Raw genomic sequence first — 27,813 nt, 5'->3', positions numbered from 1 at the left:
CCTTTGATAATACGTCTAAGTCTACATTCTTTTCCATTTTCTTTTTCTTCTTTCTTCTCATGTTCTTCCCCTGTTCTTCTTTCTTCTCCTTTTCTTTAATGTAACAGCGAAGCCTTCTCCTTTCTTCTCCTTACTCCATTCTGATAAAAAAAAAACGAATCAGCTCAAAGGTTAAACCTTTAAGGAAGAAAAGAAAAGAAACAACTTTTCTTGGCTTTCAAGGTAATCTTTTCTCTCTTCTTTGTAATAAGTTTTTAATATAGTTTTACTATCCAATCAAAAAAATATAGCTTTAATTATGTCAACTCTGTTATGAATTTTTATATATATATATATATATATTAAAAATATAGTTTTTTATAGAACCTATACCTCTAAGTCTACGCTCTTCCCACATTTCTTTTTCTTCTTTCTTCTCCTGTCCTTTCCCTGTTCTTCTTTCTTCTCTTTTTCTTTACTGTAACAGTGAAGCCTTCTTCTTTCTTCTCCTAACTCCCTTCTGATAAAAAAAAATGAATCAGCTCAAAGCTTAATCCTTTAAGGAAGGAAAATAAATGAAACAACTTTTCTTGGCTTTCAATGTAATTTTGTCTCACTTTTTTGTAATAAGTTTTTAATATAGCTTTACTTATGTCCACTCTGTTATGAATTTATATATATTAAAGATATAGTTTTTTATAGAACCAACATCCACAAAAACCCTCTGATAATATGTCTAAGTACACTCTTCCCACATTTCTTTTCCTTCTTTCTTCTCCTGTCCTTTCCCTGTTCTTCTTTCTTCTCCTTTTCTTTACTGTAACAGTGAAGCTTTCTTTTTTCTTCTCCTAACTCCCTCCTAGTCAAAAAAAAAAGGAATCAGCTCAAAGGTGAAACCATTAAGGAAGGAAAAGGAATGAAAAAACTTTTATTGGCTTTCAAAGTAATTTTTTCTCACTTCTTTGTAATAAGCTTTTTAAAAAAGCTTTATTGTCCATTCAAAAAAATATAACTTTACTTATGTCAACTCTGTTATGAATATATATATATGTATATATTAAAAATATAGTTTTTAATAGAACCTACATTGTTAGGCTATTTTTAGCCTAAGTTTTGGGTCACATTTTATAGTTATTTTTCTTTTTTATTATTTTTTTTGGAATAGAATTACGCTTGTTTTCTTTGGTTTCAGGTTTCGACACTTGGAATGTATAAATTGGACAAATTTCGGAAAACAGTGATCTATAAAATAGAGAAAATTTTGAAAGAGAATAAAGCTGAAACTTAAAGCCTAAATTCGACTATGTTCTGATCATATTTTGGAAAAAGTCAAAACATAAAAGTTTTAGATCTCTTTTTTATCTTTCCAACGCAACTTGAATCAGCTCATTTGGAGTTAGGATGAGAAAGTTATGCTTATTTTAATAAAAGAGATCGAAGCAGAAAATTCCATCTCGCCGCGGCGAGATTTCCATGGCCGCGGCTAGAAAGTCTGGGCAGAAACGTGGTTTTTTGGTGCCCTTTTGGCCGCGGCGAGCGTCCGTACGGTCAGGGGTATTTTTGTCCGACGAACCCTAAAAATTAGATATAAATAGAAAACTGCGATTGGAAGTCAGGGGAAGCGATTTGGAACCACAAACACGGCGAAGCGGCAGGATGAGCATAGTGATTCAAGTGAAGATCCAGAATTCATCCACCAACAGTTTCTTTCTTTATTCCTCTTTAATTTCTTTATGTTGAATATTGATATAGGAATGGTTATGGATTTATTTCTGAACTAAATTTCCCATTTAGGGAGGATGATGATTGTTGTTTAATGTTTTGCCTAGTTAATGTTTAATTGCCATTCCTCCATTCTTGTTTGTGAAATTATCTTAATTTGTGTTTAATTTCATGTTTAAGATTGATCACCTTGTGCATGCTTTATGATCTCAATTCGAAATCTGAAAAGTGAGAATTGAGAATGCTAAAATTTAGATAATCGATGTTCTATGTGAAACGAGAGTATTTACATGACTTATGTGACAAGTAGATTATTACCTAATGCTGATTTCATGTTAGTTTAATTAAGGAATTAATTAGATAACATGTGATTTAGAACCTAGAAGATCTGAAAGGAGCTAGGTTACTTTATAATCTGTCATTCACTTCAAGAATAGGACAGCAATTAGGCATTAACGATTTGGGTAAACAACAACAGGATTCTCCTCCCTATCATCTCATCTTGCTTAAACTCTAACTGTGTTATAAGTTTTCTGAATTTCTTTAATTCTCTTAAATCAAAATTCTTTACGATTTGCCAAATAGAATTATAGGTATAGTTTAGTAGTAGTTAATCCAATTCCCTGTGGTTCGACCTCACCTGTGTGAGTTTACTACTTGATTGCGTATACTTGCGTAGTGTTTATAATTTTCAGCAACAAGTTTTTGGCGCTGTTGCCGAGGAATTGAATAAAGATTGATATTACATAAAATTATACTAACTTCTACTTTGGTTCTTTTTGCTTATTTCTAATCTGTTTCTTTTAGATTAAATTTTGTAATATTATTAAAAATTAAATTTTGTTCTAATTTGATTTTACTTTTTAGTTTTAGTATTAATTTTGTTGTTTCAAATTTTTATCTTTTTAGTACTAATTTAGTTTTATTTTTCTTTTAATTTTACTAATGTGTTACTTATGAGTTTGACCTCCAAGATAAATCCAGATGCTATATCTTGAGGATTTTGCCCAACAACACAATGATCCATTCTATTCTGCTTGGAGGAGATTTAAAGAGCTTGGAGAGAGATGTTATCCTACTTTCTCAAGTGGATGTTTTACATGGCTCTTTTATAATGGACTTAATGATGAAACATGAAGCTGGGTTGATTATGGAGCAGAGGCAACTGGAGCGCCTCTATTAATGAGAGGCTATGAAGCAATAAATCTGTTGAATGATATGGCAGATTTTGATTACGACTGGCATTGGGATCCATCACTTCAGGGTTGGAGTCACCAATACCCACCTTATTGCCCGAATTTCTCCCAACAAACTGAAAAAGAGGAGCAACTACTATCACTTCTACAATCACTTCCAGGAGAGATTAATCGCTTAACTGACATGGTGAGATCCTTATGTGATAATTCAATGACTCATGATTCGGAATGTAATAACTCCAATGATGAAAGTTATGAGAATTGTTGGTACAATGAAGAAGGGTCATTATTTGAATACAAGGAAGATAATGAGCCTACAATTGAAGATCAAGATCCTTGTGAAGAGGAAATCATTGAATATGAAATCACAAGTGAGGGTATGGATAGCCAAGTGGAGAGTGAGCAACAAGAAGAAGGGTTGTTAGATGAAAGTGTAGAAACTATGACATTGGAGGATGAAGAAGAACATGGCATCATTGATTCAACTTCATCAATGATATTGACTAATAATCCACCAATGAATTCATATATTTCATCAACACCGTATTATATCCTCTACAAGCTACAAAAGGCATCTCCCCAAGCTCATCATCCAAAGTCTTATGTTGTTGGTGCTGACTTTGATTCAAACTCATCACTTGCCAAACTTGAAGGCAAGTACAACAACAATTTTCAAGTTTTCTTGCTTGACGCTTATTACGGGCGTCAACCGCTTATTGATGTGGCACTCAGGTAAGTTTCCTTTCCTTTTTCTTTAATGTCACATTGGGGACAATGTGCATCTTTAGTTTGGGGGGGAGAGATTTAATTTTTTTTTTAGTTTTTCAGTTTATGTTTTCGTTTTTTTTAGTTTAGTTTTTGTTTTTGTTAGTGTCATGTGTTGATAATTGAGCTCGAATATTGATTGAATTACTGTTATTCACTTGTGTAATGGATTAAAATATGAAAAATATGCAATCTCTTAATTGTGTGCTTGATTCATAACTTTTTGAATTAAGGTGGATGTGTGTTAGAAGGTTGTTCATGTAGATATAAAACATTTATTTTTGACGCATATCAATTGTGTTCTATTTGGATTGTGGAATGTTGGCTTGACATGGAATAGAATTTGTTTGACATACTCTCTTAAAGCGAAATCCTTGGTGATTTTTGTTTGGAATATGATTTAGGCAAGTTTTCTTTGGATCGATTGAGCCTTTCGAGCCTACCCGAAAATTTTATCCTAGTATACCCAAAGTTGAGCCTTAACCTATCCTAAAAATTTCTCACCACTTAACTAAGCTAAACTCGTTATCCTTAACTCTCTTCACCCTTAACTAAGCTAAAAGTTGAGCCCCGTATAGGATGGCTCCAGCTGAACTTAAGGAATTAAAGATTCAGCTCCAAGGGTCGCTTGACATAGGGTTCATTCGGCCTAGTGTGTCACCCTGGGGAGCCCCGGTTTTGTTCGTCAAGAAGAAGGATGGATCCATGAGGATGTGCATCGACTACAGGGAGTTGAACAAGCTGACGGTGAAGAATAAATATCCATTACCTAGGATCGATGATTTGTTCGATCAGCTTCAGGGGAAGACAGTCTTTTCTAAGATTGATCTCCGTTCGGGTTATCATCAGTTGAGAATCCGAGAGGAGGACATTCCAAAGACGGCTTTCCGCACTAGGTATGGACATTACGAGTTTCTGGTTATGTCATTCGGACTAACCAATGCTCCTGCAGCATTCATGGACCTGATGAATAGAGTATTCAAGGATTTCCTCGATATCTGTGTGATTGTGTTTATCGACGACATCCTCGTGTACTCTCAATCAGAAGAGGAGCACGAGTTACATCTTCAGATGGTATTACAACGGCTTCGAGAACATAGACTTTATGCCAAGTTCAAGAAATGTGAGTTCTGGTTGTCTCAGGTGTCCTTCCTAGGGCACATTGTGAGTAAAGATGGGATCAAGGTGGATCCCGGGAAGATTGAATCCGTCAGGGATTGGCCGAGACCGAAGACAGTGACAGAGATCAGAAGCTTCTTGGGTTTAGCTGGGTACTACCGTAGGTTCGTGGAGGGGTTCTCCAAAATTTCAATGCCCCTAACCGAGCTTACAAAGAAGAATCAGCGATTTATCTGGTCAGATAAATGCGAAGCTAGTTTTCGGGGAGCCGAAACGAGAGGTTGATTACTGCTCCGGTACTAGCTTTGCCTTCGGACAAGGAGAAGTTCGTAGTCTACTGTGACGCATCCAAACAGGGTTTGGGGTGTGTATTGATGCAAGCCGATCGGGTTATCGCTTATGCCTCCCGTCAGTTAAAGGATTATGAACAGCGATACCCGACTCATGATTTAGAATTGACCGCAGTGGTTTTTGCACTGAAGAGTTGGCGGCATTACCTGTACGGGGAGAAGTGTGAGATCTATACCGACCATAAAAGTCTCAAGTATTTCTTTACTCAGAAAGATTTGAACATGAGACAAAGGCGTTGGTTGGAATTAGTGAAGGATTACGATTGTGAGATCCTCTACCATCCCGGAAAAGCCAATGTAGTGGCCGATGCCCTGAGCAGAAAGGGTCCCGGGCAAGTAGCTAGCATGGTTCAGATCTCACCCCATCTAGCTGAGGATATGGTTAGATCCAGCATTGAGTTTGTGGTAGGTCAGCTTCACAACTTGACGCTGCAATCTGATCTATTAGAAAGAATAAAAGTCGCTCAGATGACAGATCCGGAGTTAGTGAAAATCCGAGATGAGGTATTGGCTGGTCAAGCCAAAGACTTTTCAGTGTCAGACAGTGGGATGCTTTTGTATAAAGCCAGGGTTTGTGTTCCGAACAGTGTGGAACTTAGAAATGAGATCTTTGAGGAGGCTCATTCTACTCCATATTCTCTGCATCCCGGCACCACCAAGATGTACCAAGACTTGAAACCATACTTCTGGTGGAACGGTATGAAGAAGAATTTGGTAGAATTCGTATCGAGATGCCTCACTTGTCAGCAGATCAAGGCTGAACATCAGAGACCAGCAGGGTTGTTGTAGCCTCTAACCCTACCAGAATGGAAATGGGAGGATATTACGATGGATTTTGTGGTCAGGTTACCTAGGACCACGGGTATGTATGATTCCATCTGGGTAGTGGTGGACCGATTTACGAAATCTGCTCATTTTCTGCCGGTTAGAACAACGTTCACAGTGGATCAGTTGGCAGAACTGTACGTCAGAGAGATAGTGAGACTTCACGGGGTACCGAAGTCTATAGTTTCGGACAGGGATCCGAAATTCACCTCCAAATTTTGGCAAAGTTTGCAACGGGCAATGGGTACAAAGCTAAAATTCAGTACAGCATTCCATCCTCAGACAGATGGTCAGTCCGAAAGGACAATTCAGATATTGGAGGATATGTTGAGAGCCTGTGTTATGGACTTTGAGGGCTCATGGAGTAAATATTTACCGTTGATAGAATTTTCATACAACAACAGTTATCAGAGTACGATAGGGATGGCTCCCTATGAACTGTTGTACGGTAGGAAATGTAGATCCCCTATCCACTGGGATGAGACCGTGGAGAGGAAATACCTAGGTCCAGAGTCAGTTCAGCGGACCAATGAGGCAATAGAAAAGATAAAAGCTAGAATGCTTGCCTCACGGAAGCGGACGGAAGAGTTACGCAGATCCGAAACGCAGGGATGTTGAGTTCCAAGTAGGGGAACATGTGTTTTTACGGGTATCTCCGATGAAGGGGATTAAACGTTTCGGGAAAAGAGGCAAGTTATGCCCTAGATTTACAGGACCTCTCGAGATTCTCGAGAAGATAGGTCAAGTGGCATATCGGTTAGCATTGCCTCCAGCCTTATCAGCAGTGCACAACGTATTCCATGTCTCAATGTTGAGAAAATACGTTTCAGACCCCTCTCATATACTCAGTTATGAGAGTCTTCAGCTTCAGCCAGACATGACCTATGAGGAACAACCAGTGCAGATCCTGGATAGGAAAGATAAAGTCCTTCGGAATAAGACCATAGCATTGGTCAAGGTTCTCTGGAGAAACAGTAAGGTGGAAGAAGCCACCTGGGAGCTAGAGTCAGATATGAGAGCTCAATATCCAGAGTTATTCAGGTTAGATTTCGGGGACGAAATCCTTTTAAGGGGGGAATAGTTGTAAAGCCCGCTTAGTTAATTTGGAAATTAGCAGTTGTTTATGTTTAATTATGAAATTATTTATAGCTATTTAAATAATTTATTACTGTTATTTATGGAATTCAGAAATGCATGATTATGTCATCAGTAGTTTTTATGTTTTGCATTTCCGGTGTCCGGTATTTTGGAACTCGGCGTTTGGCTCAGTAGAAATCACAACTTAGTATGTTAGTAGTTTGGGGACGGGTTTTAGACATTGGGAATGTCGGGAATGGCCGGGAATTTAGAATTTCCCAAAAATACCCCTTTAGTATGATTTATGTGATTTTATGGTGGAGGGGCAAAATGGTCTTTTTGCCCCATTAGTATTTTGTCTTCTAGTGAAATTATTAATGAAAAAGAAATGTTTAATTGTTTAATTGTTGGCTGAATAAAATGGAATTTTATGGCTTTTATTTCATTTTTCACACACTTAGCAAAAAAATAGAATTTTCAAAAAGAAACTCTCTCTTTCTTTCCCTTCCATTTTCGGCCAAGCTTTGAGCAGCAAGGAGTGGGTTTTCTCCTTTGATTTTGGCTTGTTAATTCATCATCTCTTAAGGTCCATTGCAAGCTAGGTTGGTTCTTGTCTCTCCTTCTTTAATTTCTTGAAAAAAATGTGTAAAAAGTGATGGTTGCATGTGAATTGTTGTGATACTTGCTGTTGTGAATGGTTGTTATTTTCTATGGATTTACTTTGCTATTTTAAGTAGTTTAAAGTTAGTTTATGCATGATAATTACTTAGAATCAAGTTTTGAAGTCTTTTTAGTTCAAGAGCATGAATTTTGAAAATATATGTTGAATCTGTAAATTGCTTGCTGTGGTTGATTATTTTCGTTTTCAGAGGCTTAGTTATGCATTTTTATGTAGGTTTGATCTAGCTTAATTGCATGTTAGTGGATTTAACCAAGTTTGAGTTTTGGAACTCAAAGCTTGGTCTTTAATGGTGAATTTTGTCTCTGTGAGTTCTGGGTGAATTTGTTGCCTTTAAATGGTTATTTGGGGCATATAGAGCAGGTCTGGAAAGTTTGGGACCAATTGGGGTTGAATTGGTCGAGTTATGAAAAATTTGGTTTGCTGCCTGCGAGGAACCGGAATTCCGGTTGTGCATCCGGAATTCCGGATGAGGGTTCAGTAATTTCCAGAACCGGAATTCCGGTTGGGCAACCGGTCTGCCGGTTGGGGAATTTTTCCGAACCCTAGTTTTCCTCGTTTTTAGGTTTTTAGGGGTATTGCCATGCGTTTTATCGATAGGGAAACTTTTAGTTCCAAGTTTTAGTCCCCGGGAAGTGATTTAGCGTGTCACTTATAGCGTTGTGATTTTTATGGTTTAGGAGCCGATGTCCGCCGCTCAGCTTCAGTTCCAGTCAGGTTGACCGGCACACCTGAAATCGGAATCCAGGTAAGATTAGTATAACAGTATGCATATGTAGATTACATGTTTAACGTGCATGTAGGAAGCCTGCTAGATTACATTAGTTATGTATATAGGCTTCGAACCATCCAACCCTGTCACGTCGGTACAGGCTGGAGTATGACCGACGGCGGAGTATGACCGGTTCGGCCGTCAGTCGACATTTGGTTGGTGGTTCGGTGCTTATTGACCTATCCCGTCGGTACGAGTGGAGTATGACCGACGGCGGAGTATGACCGGTTCGACCTATCAGGAGGATACTTGTCAATAGTACCGTCCCTATGAACGTTCAAAACTCAGTACCATGTTGGACATGGCAGTAGTGGCTCAGTACCATGTTGGACATGGCAGTAGCGGGACTCAGTATCGTGTTGGACACGGCAGTTAGTTTTATGTATGATATTATTATGCTTTTCTTACTGAGTCTGTCGACTCACAGTTTATGTTCATGTGTAGGTAAAGGCAAGGCTATTGCTGATGGACCGTGAGCGAGCTTATGAGATTGTACATGTCGGGGCGGTTAGGCCTGGAGCGTACGATCCTCGGGACAGCAGGGCTGAATTTTTGTAACTGTCGTTAGACGACTTTTATTTTGATGTAATAGTTAAACAGTTAAAACTTTTGTAAATGGTTTTATAAATCGGGATCCCGAGTCTTTTGTAATATGTTTTACAAGTTTAATCAAAAAGCAAAATTTTAATTAATCACGTTTTTCCATAAACCTCGTTGATTAGCAACGAGATGCACAGTACGTTAAAAAAATCACGTAATACGCCTAAGGTAGTTAGGGTGTTACATTTTTATAGAACCACCGTCCACAAAAACCCTCTGATAATACGTCTAAGTACACTCTTCCCACATTTCTTTTTCTTCTTTCTTCTCCTGTCCTTTCCCTATTCTTCTTTCTTCTCCTTTTCTTTACTGTAACAGTGAAGCCTTCACCTTTCTTCTCCTAACTCCCTCCTAATCAAAAGAAAAAAAAAAGGAATCAGCTCAAAGGTAAAACCATTAAGGAAGGAAAAGGAATGAAACAATTTTTCTTGGCTTTCAAGGTAATTTTTTCTCACTTCTTTGTAATAAGGTTTTAAAAAAGCTTTATTGTCCATTCAAAAAAATATAGCTTTACATATGTCCACTCTGTTATGTATTTATATATATATTAAAAATATAATTTTTAATAGAACTTACGTCCAAAAAAACCCTATAATAATACGTCTAAGTCTACATTCTTCCCCTTTTTCTTTTTCTTCTTTCTTCTCCTATTCTTCACATGTTCTTCTTTCTTCACCTTTTCTTTATTGTAACAATGAAGTCTTCTCCTTACTCCTCCTTACTCCTTTCGGATCAAAAAAAAAAAAAAGGAATCACCTCAAAGGTGAAACTTTTAATGAAGGAAAATGAAAGAAACAACTTTTTTTGGCTTTCAATGTAATCTTTTCTCTCTTCTTTGTAATAAGTTTTTAATATAGCTTTACTGTCCATTCAAATTTTTCAATAGAACCTACGTCCACAAAAACCCTTTGATAATACGTCTAAGTCTACATTCTTTTCCATTTTCTTTTTCTTCTTTCTTCTCATGTTCTTCCCCTGTTCTTCTTTCTTCTCCTTTTCTTTAATGTAACAGCGAAGCCTTCTCCTTTCTTCTCCTTACTCCATTCTGATAAAAAAAAAACGAATCAGCTCAAAGGTTAAACCTTTAAGGAAGAAAAGAAAAGAAACAACTTTTCTTGGCTTTCAAGGTAATCTTTTCTCTCTTCTTTGTAATAAGTTTTTAATATAGTTTTACTATCCAATCAAAAAAATATAGCTTTAATTATGTCAACTCTGTTATGAATTTTTATATATATATATATATATATATTAAAAATATAGTTTTTTATAGAACCTATACCTCTAAGTCTACGCTCTTCCCACATTTCTTTTTCTTCTTTCTTCTCCTGTCCTTTCCCTGTTCTTCTTTCTTCTCTTTTTCTTTACTGTAACAGTGAAGCCTTCTTCTTTCTTCTCCTAACTCCCTTCTGATAAAAAAAAATGAATCAGCTCAAAGCTTAATCCTTTAAGGAAGGAAAATAAATGAAACAACTTTTCTTGGCTTTCAATGTAATTTTGTCTCACTTTTTTGTAATAAGTTTTTAATATAGCTTTACTTATGTCCACTCTGTTATGAATTTATATATATTAAAGATATAGTTTTTTATAGAACCAACATCCACAAAAACCCTCTGATAATATGTCTAAGTACACTCTTCCCACATTTCTTTTCCTTCTTTCTTCTCCTGTCCTTTCCCTGTTCTTCTTTCTTCTCCTTTTCTTTACTGTAACAGTGAAGCTTTCTTTTTTCTTCTCCTAACTCCCTCCTAGTCAAAAAAAAAAGGAATCAGCTCAAAGGTGAAACCATTAAGGAAGGAAAAGGAATGAAAAAACTTTTATTGGCTTTCAAGGTAATTTTTTCTCACTTCTTTGTAATAAGCTTTTTAAAAAAGCTTTATTGTCCATTCAAAAAAATATAACTTTACTTATGTCAACTCTGTTATGAATATATATATATGTATATATTAAAAATATAGTTTTTAATAGAACCTACATTGTTAGGCTATTTTTAGCCTAAGTTTTGGGTCACATTTTATAGTTATTTTTCTTTTTTATTATTTTTTTTGGAATAGAATTACGCTTGTTTTCTTTGGTTTCAGGTTTCGACACTTGGAATGTATAAATTGGACAAATTTCGGAAAACAGTGATCTATAAAATAGAGAAAATTTTGAAAGAGAATAAAGCTGAAACTTAAAGCCTAAATTCGACTATGTTCTGATCATATTTTGGAAAAAGTCAAAACATAAAAGTTTTAGATCTCTTTTTTATCTTTCCAACGCAACTTGAATCAGCTCATTTGGAGTTAGGATGAGAAAGTTATGCTTATTTTAATAAAAGAGATCGAAGCAGAAAATTCCATCTCGCCGCGGCGAGATTTCCATGGCCGCGGCTAGAAAGTCTGGGCAGAAACGTGGTTTTTTGGTGCCCTTTTGGCCGCGGCGAGCGTCCGTACGGTCAGGGGTATTTTTGTCCGACGAACCCTAAAAATTAGATATAAATAGAAAACTGCGATTGGAAGTCAGGGGAAGCGATTTGGAACCCTAAAACACAGCAGAAAGCGGCAGGATGAGCATAGTGATTCAAGTGAAGATCCAGAATTCATCCACCAACAGTTTCTTTCTTTATTCCTCTTTAATTTCTTTATGTTGAATATTGATATAGGAATGGTTATGGATTTATTTCTGAACTAAATTTCCCATTTAGGGAGGATGATGATTGTTGTTTAATGTTTTGCCTAGTTAATGTTTAATTGCCATTCCTCCATTCTTGTTTGTGAAATTATCTTAATTTGTGTTTAATTTCATGTTTAAGATTGATCACCTTGTGCATGCTTTATGATCTCAATTCGAAATCTGAAAAGTGAGAATTGAGAATGCTAAAATTTAGATAATCGATGTTCTATGTGAAACGAGAGTATTTACATGACTTATGTGACAAGTAGATTATTACCTAATGCTGATTTCATGTTAGTTTAATTAAGGAATTAATTAGATAACATGTGATTTAGAACCTAGAAGATCTGAAAGGAGCTAGGTTACTTTATAATCTGTCATTCACTTCAAGAATAGGACAGCAATTAGGCATTAACGATTTGGGTAAACAACAACAGGATTCTCCTCCCTATCATCTCATCTTGCTTAAACTCTAACTGTGTTATAAGTTTTCTGAATTTCTTTAATTCTCTTAAATCAAAATTCTTTACGATTTGCCAAATAGAATTATAGGTATAGTTTAGTAGTAGTTAATCCAATTCCCTGTGGTTCGACCTCACCTGTGTGAGTTTACTACTTGATTGCGTATACTTGCGTAGTGTTTATAATTTTCAGCAACAAGTTTTTGGCGCTGTTGCCGAGGAATTGAATAAAGATTGATATTACATAAAATTATACTAACTTCTACTTTGGTTCTTTTTGCTTATTTCTAATCTGTTTCTTTTAGATTAAATTTTGTAATATTATTAAAAATTAAATTTTGTTCTAATTTGATTTTACTTTTTAGTTTTAGTATTAATTTTGTTGTTTCAAATTTTTATCTTTTTAGTACTAATTTAGTTTTATTTTTCTTTTAATTTTACTAATGTGTTACTTATGAGTTTGACCTCCAAGATAAATCCAGATGCTATATCTTGAGGATTTTGCCCAACAACACAATGATCCATTCTATTCTGCTTGGAGGAGATTTAAAGAGCTTGGAGAGAGATGTTATCCTACTTTCTCAAGTGGATGTTTTACATGGCTCTTTTATAATGGACTTAATGATGAAACATGAAGCTGGGTTGATTATGGAGCAGAGGCAACTGGAGCGCCTCTATTAATGAGAGGCTATGAAGCAATAAATCTGTTGAATGATATGGCAGATTTTGATTACGACTGGCATTGGGATCCATCACTTCAGGGTTGGAGTCACCAATACCCACCTTATTGCCCGAATTTCTCCCAACAAACTGAAAAAGAGGAGCAACTACTATCACTTCTACAATCACTTCCAGGAGAGATTAATCGCTTAACTGACATGGTGAGATCCTTATGTGATAATTCAATGACTCATGATTCGGAATGTAATAACTCCAATGATGAAAGTTATGAGAATTGTTGGTACAATGAAGAAGGGTCATTATTTGAATACAAGGAAGATAATGAGCCTACAATTGAAGATCAAGATCCTTGTGAAGAGGAAATCATTGAATATGAAATCACAAGTGAGGGTATGGATAGCCAAGTGGAGAGTGAGCAACAAGAAGAAGGGTTGTTAGATGAAAGTGTAGAAACTATGACATTGGAGGATGAAGAAGAACATGGCATCATTGATTCAACTTCATCAATGATATTGACTAATAATCCACCAATGAATTCATATATTTCATCAACACCGTATTATATCCTCTACAAGCTACAAAAGGCATCTCCCCAAGCTCATCATCCAAAGTCTTATGTTGTTGGTGCTGACTTTGATTCAAACTCATCACTTGCCAAACTTGAAGGCAAGTACAACAACAATTTTCAAGTTTTCTTGCTTGACGCTTATTACGGGCGTCAACCGCTTATTGATGTGGCACTCAGGTAAGTTTCCTTTCCTTTTTCTTTAATGTCACATTGGGGACAATGTGCATCTTTAGTTTGGGGGGGAGAGATTTAATTTTTTTTTTAGTTTTTCAGTTTATGTTTTCGTTTTTTTTAGTTTAGTTTTTGTTTTTGTTAGTGTCATGTGTTGATAATTGAGCTCGAATATTGATTGAATTACTGTTATTCACTTGTGTAATGGATTAAAATATGAAAAATATGCAATCTCTTAATTGTGTGCTTGATTCATAACTTTTTGAATTAAGGTGGATGTGTGTTAGAAGGTTGTTCATGTAGATATAAAACATTTATTTTTGACGCATATCAATTGTGTTCTATTTGGATTGTGGAATGTTGGCTTGACATGGAATAGAATTTGTTTGACATACTCTCTTAAAGCGAAATCCTTGGTGATTTTTGTTTGGAATATGATTTAGGCAAGTTTTCTTTGGATCGATTGAGCCTTTCGAGCCTACCCGAAAATTTTATCCTAGTATACCCAAAGTTGAGCCTTAACCTATCCTAAAAATTTCTCACCACTTAACTAAGCTAAACTCGTTATCCTTAACTCTCTTCACCCTCAACATACCTTATTATGCCATAAGCTTTTAAGCAAGTTTGGGGGGGATAAATTGTTGTAAGTGGGGGAATAATTTTTGCAGTAAGAGATTAAATGAAAAAAAATAAAATAGTTGTTATGTGTTGTGCCTCTATTGTAAAAAGAAAGAAGAAAAGGAAGAAAGAGAAAAAAAAACAAAAAGAAGAGTAAATGTGATAGTTTCTTCTTGAGAATCAATTGTGAACAATGGGGTAGGCACATAGGAAAAAAATATGCAATCTCTTACTATCTTCTTTGGGGTATATGTAAAAGAAAAAAATAAGTGTGGGTGCTTGTTTTGTATAATTTTGCTTATGGTATAATGTAGCCTAAATGACTTCTCATCTACCCATATTACCTAAGCCATGATAGTATAACCGAAAAAGACCTATTGATTCCGAGCAAAAATTGTCAACATTAGTGGAGAGAGGTATGTCATTCAAACTTATTGAACATGGGTTAGCGAAATGTTAGAAAGTGTAGAATGGTTGTGATATGAATGTAAAAAAAAAAGCGATGTTTTGTGTCTGTATGAACTTCTTACTTCTGAATTGTGCATCCGAGTTAGTTCTCAGAGTTAATGAGTTGAAATTCTGGTTATTAATTTGCTTGAAGTTGTGCAGGTGGTAGTGGGAGTTCAATCATTTGAAGGTTTAGTTATCGATTGCATTGTTTAATTTCAGTTTGAGTCTTAGTTTTACTCGGGGGCGAGTAAAGATTCAGTTTGGGGGAATTTGTTAGGCTATTTTTAGCCTAAGTTTTGGGTCACATTTTATAGTTATTTTTCTTCTTTATTATTTTTTTTTGGAATAGAATTACGCTTGTTTTCTTTGGTTTCAGGTTTCGACACTTGGAATGTATAAATTGGACAAATTTCGGAAAACAGTGATCTATAAAATAGAGAAAATTTTGAAAGAGAATAAAGCTGAAACTTCAAGCCTAAATTCGACTATGTTCTGTTCATATTTTGAAAAACGTCAAAACATAAAAGTTTTAGATCTCTTTTTTATCTTTCCAACGCATCTTGAATCAGCTCATTTAGAGTTTGAGTGAAAGTTATGCTCATTTTATCAAAAGAGATCGAAGCAGAAAATTCCATCTCGCCGCGACGAGATTTTCATGGCCGCGGCTAGAAAGTCTGGGCAGAAACGTGGTTTTTTGATGCGCTTTTGGCCGCGGCGAGCGTCCGTATGGTCTGGGGTATTTTTGTCCGACGAACCCTAAAAATTAGATATAAATAGAAAACTGCGATTGGAAGTCAGGGGAAGCGATTTGGAACCCTAAAACACAGCAGAAAGCGGCAGGATGAGCATAGTGATTCAAGTGAAGATCCAGAATTCATCCACCAACATTTTCTTTCTTTATTCCTCTTTAATTTCTTTATGTTGAATATTGATATAGGAATGGTTATGGATTTATTTCTGAACTAAATTTCCCATTTAGGGAGGATGATGATTGTTGTTTAATGTTTTGCCTAGTTAATGTTTAATTATCATTCCTCCATTCTTGTTTGTGAAATTATCTTAATTTGTGTTTAATTTCATGTTTAAGATTCATCACCTTATGCATGCTTTATGATCTCAATTCAAAATCTGAAAAGTGAGAATTGAAAATGCTAAAATTTGGATAATCGATGTTCTATGTGAAACGAGAGTATGTACATGACTTATGTGACAAGTAGATTATTACCTAATGCTGATTTCATGTTAGTTTAATTAAGGAATTAATTAGATAACATGTGATTTAGAACCTAGAAGATCTGAAAGGAGCTAGGTTACTTTATAATCTGTCATTCACTTCAAGAATAGGACAGCAATTAGGCATTAACGATTTGGGTAAACAACAACAGGATTCTCCTCCCTATCATCTCATCTTGCTTAAACTCTAACTGTGTTATAAGTTTTCTGAATTTCTTTAATTCTCTTAAATCAAAATTCTTTACGATTTGCCAAATAGAATTATAGGTATAGTTTAGTAGTAGTTAATCTAATTCCCTGTGGTTCGACCTCACCTGTGTGAGTTTACTACTTGATTGCGTATACTTGCGTAGTGTTTATAATTTTCAGCAACATACATCCACAAAAATCCTTTGATGATACGTTTAAGTCGACATTCTTCCCACTTTTCTTTTTCTTTTTTCTTCTCCTGTTCTTCCCTTGTTTTTCTTTCTTCTCCTTTTTTTTACTGTAGCAATGAAGCTTTCTCCTTTCACCTCATAACTCCCTTTCTATCAAAAAATAAAAAAGAATCAGCTCAAAGGTGAAACCTTTATTGAAGGAAAAGGAAAGAAACAATTTTTATTGGCTTTTAAGGTACTCTTTTCTCTCTTCTTTGTAATAAGTTTTTAATAAAGTTTTACTGTTCATTCCGAAAAATATAGTTTTACTAATGTCCACTCTATTATGAATTTATAAATATTAAAAATGTAGTTTTTAATAGAACCTATGTCCACAAAAATACTCTGATAATACGTCTGTTACGAAAATTCTGTTTATTACGCAAGTGTACGTATCAAGTAGTATCTCACGCAAGTGAGGTCGAACCACAGGGAATTGGATTGAGTACTACTAAATTATAATTATGATTCTATTTGGTAAAATAATAAGTTGCAATTTTAAAAGTAAATAACTCAGAAATTAAAGAGAAAATAAACGAAGATTAATCAAGATGAGAGATTAGGGAGGTGAATCCTGTTGATAAGTTACCTATGTTAATGCCTAATTGCTATCCTTATCTCAACGTGAAAGACAGATTATAAATTAACCTAACTCTTTTCAGATCTTTTAGGTTCTAAATAATATGTTCTCTAATTAACTTCTTAATTAGATCAACACAAAATCAGCATTAAGCAATAATCTATTAGTCACTAGGCTATGTAAATACTCTCGTTTTACATCAAAACCTAGACTATCCAAATTTTAGCATTCCTAATTCTCACTTTTCAGATTTCGAATTAGGATCATAGAGCATGTAAAAGGTGATCAAGCTTACACATGAAATTAAACGCAAATAAAGATAATATTCACACATAAGATGAAGGAATGGCAATTATTTATTAACTAGGCATAAACTTAAACAACATTCATCATCCTCCCTTATTGGGAAATTTAGTTCATAATAACTCTAAAAACATCCATGATTAATTCAGAATTAAAAACAAACATAAAGATGAATAAAAAGGGTAAAAGAAAGAAACTAGAAGGTGGTATCGCTCCGGGTCTTCAAGATAGCTTCCTCTCCACTTTGCCTCCACTATTAGGTCTGTTTTTGCTTGCTTTTGACCTTCAATGTCGTATTCCTTATATAGGGATAAGTGGTGAGCCTCCAATTGAGTGAAAAATCAAAATTAGGTCAAATCTGCGATTTCCGTACATAGTCGCGACTAGCATTTAAGCTGGTCGCGACTACAGGCAAAACTCGAAAAACCGAGTTTCTGCCAATCTTACGAAGTCGCGACCTGGGTCGCGACCAGGAAAAAGGGTCGCGACCAGGCTCATCAGAGGTCGCGACTACTGATGCTTCAGGAACCAAATTTTCCAATATTTCCAAGTTTGTCCCAGTTTTTCGCCATTTGACTGAATTCGAACTTTAACACCCCGGGAACCTGAAATAATGAAAGTCAAGCGTAAAACTGCTCCAAAAGACACCAATAGACGAGATAATGCTAACTTTAAAGACCCGAAATATAGGTTAATTATAACCTAACAACGTCTAAGTCTATATTCTTCCTCATTTTCTTTTTCTTCTTTCTTCTCCTGTTCTTCCACTGTTCTTCTTTTTTCTCCTTTTCTTTATTGTAATAGTGAAGCCTTCTCCTTTCTTCTCCTTACTCCCTTCTAATAAAAAAAAGGGAATCAGCTAAAAGGTGAAACATTTAAGGAAGGAAAAGGAAAGAAACAATTTTTCTAAGCTTTCAAGGTAATCTTTTCTCTCTTCTTTGTAATAAGTTTTTAATATAGCTTTACTTTTCATTCAAAAAAATATAGATTTTCTTATGTCTACTCTATTATGAATTTATATAAATATATATTAAAAATATAGATTTTATTAGAACCTACTTCCACAAAAACCCTCTGATAATACGTTTAAGTCTACATTTCTCCCTCCCTTTTCTTTTTCTTATTTCTTCTCCTGTTCTTCACTTGTTCTTCTTTTTTCTCCTTTTCTTTATTGTAATAGTGAAGCCTTATCCTTTCTTCTCCTTACTCCCATTTAATCCAAAAATAATAATAAAAAAATGAATCAGCGCAAAGGTGAAACCTTTAAGGAAGGAAAAAGAAAGAAACAACTTTTTTTTGGCTTTCAAGGTGAAAAACCGTGTTTTTGCAAATGTCAGTTGTATATACGAAAATATAAAAACTGTAAGCGTTTGCAGCAGCAGAAAGTAATTTCGCTACAAAGAAACCGAACGGGCGAATATAAAATATTTGCAGAAAAATAAATAACTTGACACAAGAGATTTGTACGTGGTATCAGTGTTCTCCCGAACACTCCTAGTCCACGGGGCCACGCCCAGAGAATGAAATCAATTAATAAAGTATCAAAATTACAAAGACAATTGACTTAAACAAGTTTAGACTCCCTCTAAAGAATTGCCGCAATCCTTTGTAATCCACTTTATGAATCTGACTTCTTGAAACACCTTCAAGCCCGAACTCCCTTCGTCTTTGAAGTGTGAGTGCTTACTTCCTCCCGAAGTAAGGCTTCAACAAGTCTTCTCCCGAAGACCAAGTGCTTACTTCCTCCCGAAGTAAGGCTTTATCAAGTCTTCTCCCGAAGACCAATCTCTTGTTCAGTCAAGTAGTTCTTCACAACCTCTAGGATAGAGTAAGAACAGAAATAGAACAACTAGAACCTAGATGAACAACTAGGCTCTCACAAAACAAAGAAAGACTCTTCTTTCAAAAGATAAATGTAAAAAATGAATAATGGAAGAGGTAATTCGAATGGTTGCTCTCTAGGCTCTATTTATAGATCATAGAAACCAAAGAGGCAACCACAAGTTCGAATTAGCAGCTGTACAAAAACTTTCCAAAAGAAACACGATCTTGCTACATCAGATTCGGATGCTGACGAAGCAGATCTGCCCAGAAACGGGAAACTTACTAAAATCGGGTCCGATCTTCTTTCAATTCTTGATTCCTGCCAAAAACAGATTAGATATTCTGATTGTATCAAGATACAATCGAAATCAATAAGGAAAAGGCAATAAACAAAGTTTCCCTAAAAAAGACAACTTTCCAAAAGAGAATTCCTTCTCTTTTGAGAAGTTTTCAATAAAGGAAAGTTCAGCTGAAAGTGCAATTTTCCAAACAAGGAAAATGGCAACTAATAACCGAATAAAAGAGGTAAGAATTCGAAAATGAATGCATAACAATCTTACCATAAAAAGGAAAAATTATTTTGTCACCTAACTTGCCAAAAAGGACTTTACACAAGGTAATCTTTTCTCTCTTCTTTGTAATAAATTTTTAATATAGCTTTACTGCCCGTACAAAAAAAATATGGCTTTACTTATGTCCACTCTAGTATGAATTTATTTATATTAAAAATATAGTTTTTAATAGAACCTACGTCCAGTAAAATCTTCGTATAATACGTCTAAGTCCACATTCTTCCCCATTTTCTTTTTCTTCTCCTATTCTTCCCTTGTTCATCTTTCTTCTCTTTTTTTTTTGTACTTTAACAGTGAAGCCTTCTCCTTTCTTCTCCTTACTCCCTTCTGATCTTAAAAAGAAAAAGGAATCAGCTTGAATGTGAAACCTTCAATGAAGGAAAAGGAAACAAACAACTTTTCTTGACTTTTAAGATAATCATTTCTCTCTACTTTGTAAGAAGTCTTTAATATAGCTTTACTATCCATTCAAAAAAAAAATATAGCTTTACTTAAGTCCACTCTGTTATGAATTTATATATATTAAATATATAGTTTAATAGAACTTACATCCACAAAAACCCTCTGATAATACATCTACGTCTATATTGTTCCATTTTTTCTTTTTCTTCTTTCTTCTCCTATTCTTCCGTTGTTCTTCTTTCTTCTCCTTTTCTTTACTGTAGCAGTGAAGCCTTCTCTTTTCTTCTCCATACTGCCTTCTGATAAAAAAAAAATTAGCCCAAACGTGAAACCTTTAAGAAAGGAAAATGAAAGAAACAATTTTTTTTAGTTTTCAAAGTAATCTTTTCTCTCTTTTTTGTAATATAAGTTTTTAATATAATTTTACTTTTCATTCAAAAAAAAAATAGCTTTACTTATGTCCACTCTATTATGAATTTATATATATATATTAAAAATATAGTTTTTTATAGAACCTACGTCCACAAAAATTCTCTGATAAACGTCTAAGTCTACAATCTTCACCCTTTTCTTTTTCTTCTTTCTTCTCTTGGTCTTCCCATGTTCTTCTTTCTTCTCTTTTTCTTTACTATAACAGTGAAACCTTCTCCTTACTCCCTTCTGATAAAAAAAAAAAAGGAATCAGCTCAAAGGTGAAACCGTTAATGAATGAAAAGGAAAGAAACAACTTTTCTTGACTTTTAAGGTAATCTTTTCTCTCTTTTTTGTAATAAGTTTTCAATATAGCTTTACTGTCAATTTAAAAAATATAGCTTTACGTATGTCCACTATGTTATGAATTTATATACATTAAAAATATAGTTTTCAATAGAACCTATATATGTCCACAAAAATCCTTTGATAATACGTTTAAGTCTACATTCTTCCTCATTTTCTTTTCTTCTTTTTTCTCTTGTTCTTCCCCTGTTCTTCTTTCTTCTCCTTTTCTTTACTGTAACAGTGAAAACTTCTCCTTTCTTCTCCTTACTCCCTTCTGATAAAAAAAATAAAGGAATTAGCTCAAAGGTGAAACCTTTAGGGAAGGAAAATGAAAGAAACAACTTTTCTTGGCTTTCAAGGTAATCTTTTCCTTCTTCTTTGTAATAAGTTTTTAATAAAGCTTTACTGTTCATTAAGAAAAATATAGTTTTACTAATGTCCACTCTATTATGAATTTATAAATATTAAAAATTTAGTTTTTAATAGAACCTACGTCCACAAAAACCCTCTGATAATACGTCTAAGTCTACATTCTTCCCCCATTTTCTTTTTCTTCTTTCTTCTCTTGTTCTTCCTCTGTTCTTCTTTCTTCTCCTTTTCTTTACTGTAATAGTGAAGCCTTCTCCTTTCTTCTCTTTACTCCCTTCTGATCAAAAAAAAAAAAAAAAAAAAGAATAAGCTCAAATGTTAAACCTTTAAGGAAGGAAACGAAAAGAAACAACTTTTCTTGGCTTTCAAGGTAATATTCTGTCTCTTCTTTGTAATAAATTTTTAATGTAGTTTTACTGTCCATTCAAAAAAATATAGCTTTACTTATGTTCACTCTATTATGAATTTATATATATATATATTAAAAATATAGTTTTTAATAGAACCTACGTCCACAAAAACCCTCTGATAATACGTCTAAGTCTACAATCTTCCCCCTTTTCTTTTTCTTCTTTCTTCTCCTGTTCTTCCCTTGTTCTTCTTTCTTCTCATTTTCTTTACTGTAACAGTGAAGCCTTCTCCTTTCTTCTCCTTACTCCCTTCTAATAATAATAAAAAAAAGAATCAGCTCAAAGGTGAAACCTTTAAGGAAGAAAAAGGAAATAAACAACTTTTTTTGGCTTTCAAGGAAATCTTTTTTCTCTTCTTTGTAATAAGTTTTGTAATATAGCTTTAGTGTCCATTCAAAAAAATATAGTTTTTTTATGTCCACTCTGTTATGAATTTATATATATTAAAAATATAGTTTTTAATAGAACCTACGTCTACAAAAATTCTCTGATAAAACGTCTAAGTCTACATTCTATCCGCTTTTCTTTTTCTTCTTTCTTCTCCTTTTCTTTACTGTAACAGTGAATCATTCTCTTTTCTTCTCCTTACTCCCTTCTAATAAAAAGAAAATAAAGTAACCAGCTCAAAGGTGAAACCTTTAAGGAAGGAAAAGGAAAGATACAACTTTTCTTGGTTTTTAAGGTAATCATTTCTCTCTACTTTGGAATAAGTTTTTAATATAGCTTTACTGTCCATTCAAAAAAATATAGCTTTACTTATGTCCACTTTGTTATGAATATATTAAAAATATAGTTTTTAATAGAATCTACGTCCACAAAAACCCTCTGATAATACGTCTAAGTCTACATTCTTCCCCTCCCCCCCCCCCCCTTTTTTTTTTTCTTCTTTCTTCTCCTATTCTTCCCTTGTTCTTCTTTCTTCTCCTTTTCTTTACTGTAACAGTGAAGCTTTCTCTTTTCTTCTCCTTACTCCCTTCTGAAAAAAAAAAAAATCAGCTCAATGGTGAAACCTTTAAGAAAGGAAAAGGAAAGAAATGATTTTCGTGGCTTTCAAGGTAATCTTTTCTCTCTTCTTTGTAATAAGTTTTTAATATAGTTTTACTGTCCATTCAAAAAAATATAATTTTACTTATATCAACTCTGTTAAGAATTTATATATACATTAAAAATGTAATTTTTAATAGAACCTACGTCGAGCTTGCTACTAAGCTAGCCCGGACGACCAAGTTGATAAAAATCATCTGATAATACGTCTAAGTCTACATTCTTCCTCGTTTTCTTTTTCTTTTTTCTTCTCTTGTTCTTCCCTTGTTCTTCTTTCTTCTCCTTTTTCTTTACTGTAGCAATGAAGCTTTTTCACTTCTTCTCATTACTCCCTTTGTATCAAAAAAAAAAAAAAAATAGAATCAGCTCAAAGGTGAAACCTTTAATGAAGGAAAAGGAAAGAAACAACTTTTCTTGGCTTTTAAGGTAATATTTTCTCTCTTCTTCGTTATAAGTTTTTAATATAACTTTACTGTTTATTCAAAAAAAAAAAATAGCTTTACTTATGTTCACTCTATTATGAATTTATATATATATATATATATATTAAAAATATAGGTTTTAATCCACAAAAATCCTCTGATAATACATCTAAGTCTACATTCTTCTCTCTTTTCTTTTTCTTATTTCTTCTCCTGTTCTTTCCATGTTCTTCTTTTTTCTCATTTTCTTTACTTTAACAGTGAAGTATTCTCCTTTCTTCTCCTTACTCCCTTCTGATAAAAAAAAAATTGGCTTTATATAATTTGGTTAGTAGTTACTTGTATTATCTAATATCAAAATGTCTAATACTTCATATTATAATGCACAAATTAATATAGTATGTCAATAATCACAGAGGCAACGAAATATTTTACTAGGGTAACGAAATTTATTGGAAAAATATAAATTTTAAAAATATCTACAAATAAAAATATAAAATATAAAAGTCAATTAGAGCCTTAAGAAGAAAATTCGTGAATCTCCTGTTTCTCTTCGTCAATATGCTCTCTGGATAAGCCTAAACCTTAATCTTGCTCTCAAAGCTTGCCGTCCATGGAGAATATTCTTGACCGGACACGTAACCTAACTATGGTGGATGAGGATTTTGGAAAATTAATGATTTCGGGCAAACAAGGATTGGGAGATGCCGCCTAACTGGCCGATTATACACACAGAAGTCTTTCTGTCGTTCTCTCCTCAAGAGCATTCTATGTTGTATGGACTTTTTTGGAATCAAATTGGGATTTAAAAATCAAGAAAGTTACAACTTCGACAATCTTCTTGGTTCTATCTTTCACTCAAGAAACTAATCTGGATCAGGTTCTGGGGAGAATGCCATGGGTTTTAAATTTTGGTTTCCTAATCCTTGAGTAAATGAAAGGTGTTCCATCTTCTAGGACACTTAGTTACAACAATTTCCAATTGCAGACCGGATCTAAATCTCCCAGTTAAGATATTATTTTAGTGGGGTGAAATTATAAGAAATTCAAAAACTATACAATATTCATTTTATAAAAAATTGAGGGGTGGGGGCAAATGATACATGCCCCTATCTCCGTCCATGTGTTAGGTGTTAGAATTATTTATTACTCACATCGTATGCAATATCAAGATTTAATTTCATATAGAAACATAATACATACTATGATAAATGTATAAACATAGATATAAAGAAAATCCTTCATGATTCAAAGAGAAAAAATAATTCGAATATTAGCGGAAGCGTACCTTAATTCATTGACACTATAAGAAAATTATCCTATCTTGGCAGTTAAGAACCCTCGTAATAGACTTATCTCAGTGGTTATTAACCGCCAAGGATCACTACAAAAAATCTTACTTTTAGTCACAACAAAACTTGTGACTAAAAATTAAAAAATTATGACTAATTATACATTATCATTTTATGTTATGACTAAAAAGTCCATGGCAAAATATATTAATCACAAAAATCACAATTTGTTGTGACTAAATGTGTTTTTAGTCACAATACTTGTGACTGAAACTAAATTAGTGACAACTTATATCTAAATACTATGTTTTAATCACAAGTAATTTTTTGTTGTGACTAAAAGTCTCATTTAGTCACAAAAGAATTATGTTGTGACTAAAATATTGTCAATAAAGGTAGCTATTTTTTATAGTGGATCTAACCGCCGAGATAGAGTCATTACCAACCTTGGCGGTTGGGAAGAACTGAGATTGGGTAACCTATCTCGGCAGCTCAAGGTAAAACTGTTGAAATAGGTGTGTCATCTTCTCATACTTTTGGGCAATCTCGACACCTGAAATCACCAAGATAGGTGGCATTCTCAACACTTTAGAATTGCCAAGATAAGTAATTTATGGTGCTATTTTTCACATCAATCAATTGAATTCTTCTTTCTATTTGGCAATCAAATAAAAGGATTTTCAAACTAAATAATCTAAGAAAAAATTAGATAAAAAAATAAGAAAATTAAAAGAGAATTAATCGTAGATGTGAAATTAGGGATATGATATCAATTTCTTTGATTATCCAATTACTAATACTAATAACTATACTTCTTCCTTCTAATGTGATGATAGATTATAAGTTAACCTAAATTCTTTTTAAATCATAAAGGTCCTAAATTCCATGTCAACTACCGCATTTTTGAGATAGTACAATAAACAATTCCCGTCAAGTAATAATTTAAAAGCGACATAAGCTATGTGAATACTTTCATTTCACATCAAAATCTATGTTTATTCATTTAGAACATTCATAACATTCACTTTTCATATTTTGCATTAGGATCATAGATCATGCATAGGATGGACAATCAAATACATGTAATAAGCACAAATATTTATAAATCACACAATCAAGGAAGAGAGAACAATTAAATAATACTAATTTATAAAATAATATCAGACATTATCCATCAAATCTCTAAATTGAGAGTTTAGCTTATAATCAAATCCATTATCAAATTAAACATCAACATAAACATAGAAAATAAAAGAGAATGGGAATAATTTAGGATTATCGCGGATCGCCAACTTCTCGCTCCAATCTTCTTCTTCTTCTTTTCTAGGGTGTTGTTTTTTCCTCCTTTGGCTCCCCCTTTATTTTTGAAGCCCCCTTTTCCTTTTAAAATGGAATTTTCTGCCAAAACACGCAAAAACACGAAAAAATCATGTCTTCCTTCGACGGTCGTGTCATGGTGCCTGGAACAACTTTGACACTTCATTTTTCCTCTGTAAAACCTCGTCGTGGCACCTTGGAGGCGCAATTAGCGTTGCAACACTAGTTTTGGGCGTCGTAGTGCCTAGCATTTTTCTACTTCGACCTCTCACAGTAAAATGCGCATAACTTTTGCATATAAACTCCAAATGAGTTGATTCAATATGCATTAAAAGTTGATAAAGAGCTCTAAAACTTTCATGTGTTTTCATTTTCACAAATCTAAACAAAATGTGGTCGAATTTTTGCTTGAATTTTTAGCTTTATTTTTCTTCCAATGTTCTCTATGTTATAAATCACTGTATTTCTAATATTTGACTAATTTATACATTTTAAGTGTCGAAACCTGAAACCAAAGAAAATAAACGTAATTTTATTCCAAAAAGTGACAATGAAGAAAAAAAAATAACTCTAAAAATTAAATTACCCAAATAATAGGCTAAAAATAGCTTAACATAAGCTTAAATCATTAGTGGCAAGCAATATGTCATCGACATATAGAACCATAAATATGTACTTACTCCCACTGAACTTATGATATACACAATAGTTAATATTCATCTAAAAAAATAAATGAGATAATTACTTGATAAAACTTGTGATACCATTGACGAGAAGTTTGCTTGAGTCCATGGGTAGATTTTTCTTAATTTGAAAACCATATTCGTTGGGTTACCAAAAATAAAATTTTCTGGTTGCTTCATATAAATTGTCTCATCAATGTCACTATTGACAAATATTATTTTTACAACAATATGATGAAACTCAAGATCAAAGTGAGCAAAAAGTATCATTATTATCCTAAAAGAGTCTTTCGATGAAACTATAGAGAAAGTCTATTTATAATCAATGCCTTATTTCTGAGTATAGCCTTTTGCTACAAGACGTTCTTTATATCTCACCCCATTACAATTTTCATCCCTCTTGATTTTAAAATTCACCTTATGTATTTTTTTTAAGATTGCATGTCAAAGTTGATGAGTCCAATTTATTCAAATTATACTTTGTTTACTTTTTCTATTTTGCAACTAGCATGCTCAAAGTTGAAAGATGAATTTTTACCTTTTGGTTGGTTGTGTCTGGTAATGCATTTGACACTAAAGAGCTTTCTCCAAATTTTAAAAAGCTATACATATGCACCTGATCTTATATCAGCATTTGACTGTATGATTGGAATGTATGAAGTATGTCAATGCGAGTTGTATTTTGCTGAAGAGTCTTTCATAAGAGTTGTGTTTGAGGTATAATTGATTTATTAACTATTTTTTCTCCTTATCATTCTAAACCTGTAATTAAGAGAACCTAATGTTCATTGTTTCTTTTGGTTTACTCTTCTCTTTTTTCATAAAAATTCTTGCCACGAATTTAATGAGTTCGGGTACAATAATTGTTTAAACAATACTATTATTCAGGAGGTATTAAGATGATTTAGAAGTGATTTACTTACTATTGGACACCTTATGCAATTACTTTGAGACCATTCTCTAAAGCAGGCATCAATGATGGTAAGGTATCCTGTATCCTCTTTACTTTTAGAGTTCTCTGATTTTTTTTTGTATGAAGATTCTCTAATTTCATAAAAATTATGTTTCATCATAGTAACATATATACTTTAGGGAAACTGTACAATAGGTCTAGCTATTTTAATTTAGTAATCAATGGCATTCTCAATGGCATTCTCTGTTGCCTAGCTATTAAACATGGAGCCCATATCATGGAGCAGTAACTCTGCTCCTTTCTCGGCCACTATTTTCTCTCAAACTCCTTGCCGCAACATACTTCTTCCATTCTCTGTTGCCCATAATTCCCGTCGCCAAACAACAATTCCTTTGCCGTTTGCGCCATTGAGGATGATGCCAAAAATAGAGTTCCCGATGACTACGATATGGACGACGAGAAGCTTAAAGGTGTTAGACAACAAGAACTCATTAATCGGGGCCACCAAAGTATCAGCTAGCATCGTCAATGGCGTCGAGGACCCTTTTTTCTTTCATATTATCTTATAGATTTTACTTTGGAAGAA

The 27,813-nt window shown here is 33.8% G+C and overlaps 1 protein-coding gene across 1 annotated transcript; it reads right to left on the bottom strand.

Annotated features, from left to right (window-relative positions):
- Window positions 1-95: 95 nt before the first annotated feature.
- On the bottom strand, window positions 96-27,750 carry LOC133030638 (vicilin-like seed storage protein At2g18540). The gene is made up of 11 exons (XM_061103442.1): window positions 27,570-27,750; window positions 21,271-21,423; window positions 20,867-21,051; window positions 20,534-20,678; window positions 19,796-19,943; window positions 10,680-10,829; window positions 10,364-10,490; window positions 10,095-10,129; window positions 689-838; window positions 373-499; window positions 96-140 (listed from the first exon to the last, which is right to left on the bottom strand). Exons 1-11 carry the CDS (start codon window positions 27,748-27,750, stop codon window positions 96-98), a joined length of 1,446 nt encoding a protein of 481 aa, XP_060959425.1.
- Between the last annotated feature and the right edge of the window lie 63 nt (window positions 27,751-27,813).

This window comes from Cannabis sativa, chromosome 8, assembly GCF_029168945.1.
Source record: "Cannabis sativa cultivar Pink pepper isolate KNU-18-1 chromosome 8, ASM2916894v1, whole genome shotgun sequence".
NCBI lineage: Eukaryota > Viridiplantae > Streptophyta > Magnoliopsida > Rosales > Cannabaceae > Cannabis > Cannabis sativa.
The sequence above is the reverse complement of the archived record's forward strand: the minus strand, read 5'-3'. Positions and strand labels throughout refer to the sequence as shown.

Excerpts from the sequence above, each read along its gene's own strand:
- LOC133030638 (XM_061103442.1), bottom strand. The coding sequence starts at position 27,750 with ATGCTAGCTGATACTTTGGTGGCCCCGATTAATGAGTTCTTGTTGTCT. Across the intron at positions 20,679-20,866 it reads TTGAAAACTATATTTTTAAT|AAGGGAGTAAGGAGAAGGTT; the intron begins GTATATAAATTC and ends TTTTTTTATCAG. Across the intron at positions 19,944-20,533 it reads GAGAATTTTTGTGGACGTAG|AAGGGAGTAAGGAGAAGAAA; the intron begins GTTCTATAAAAA and ends TTTTAAGATCAG.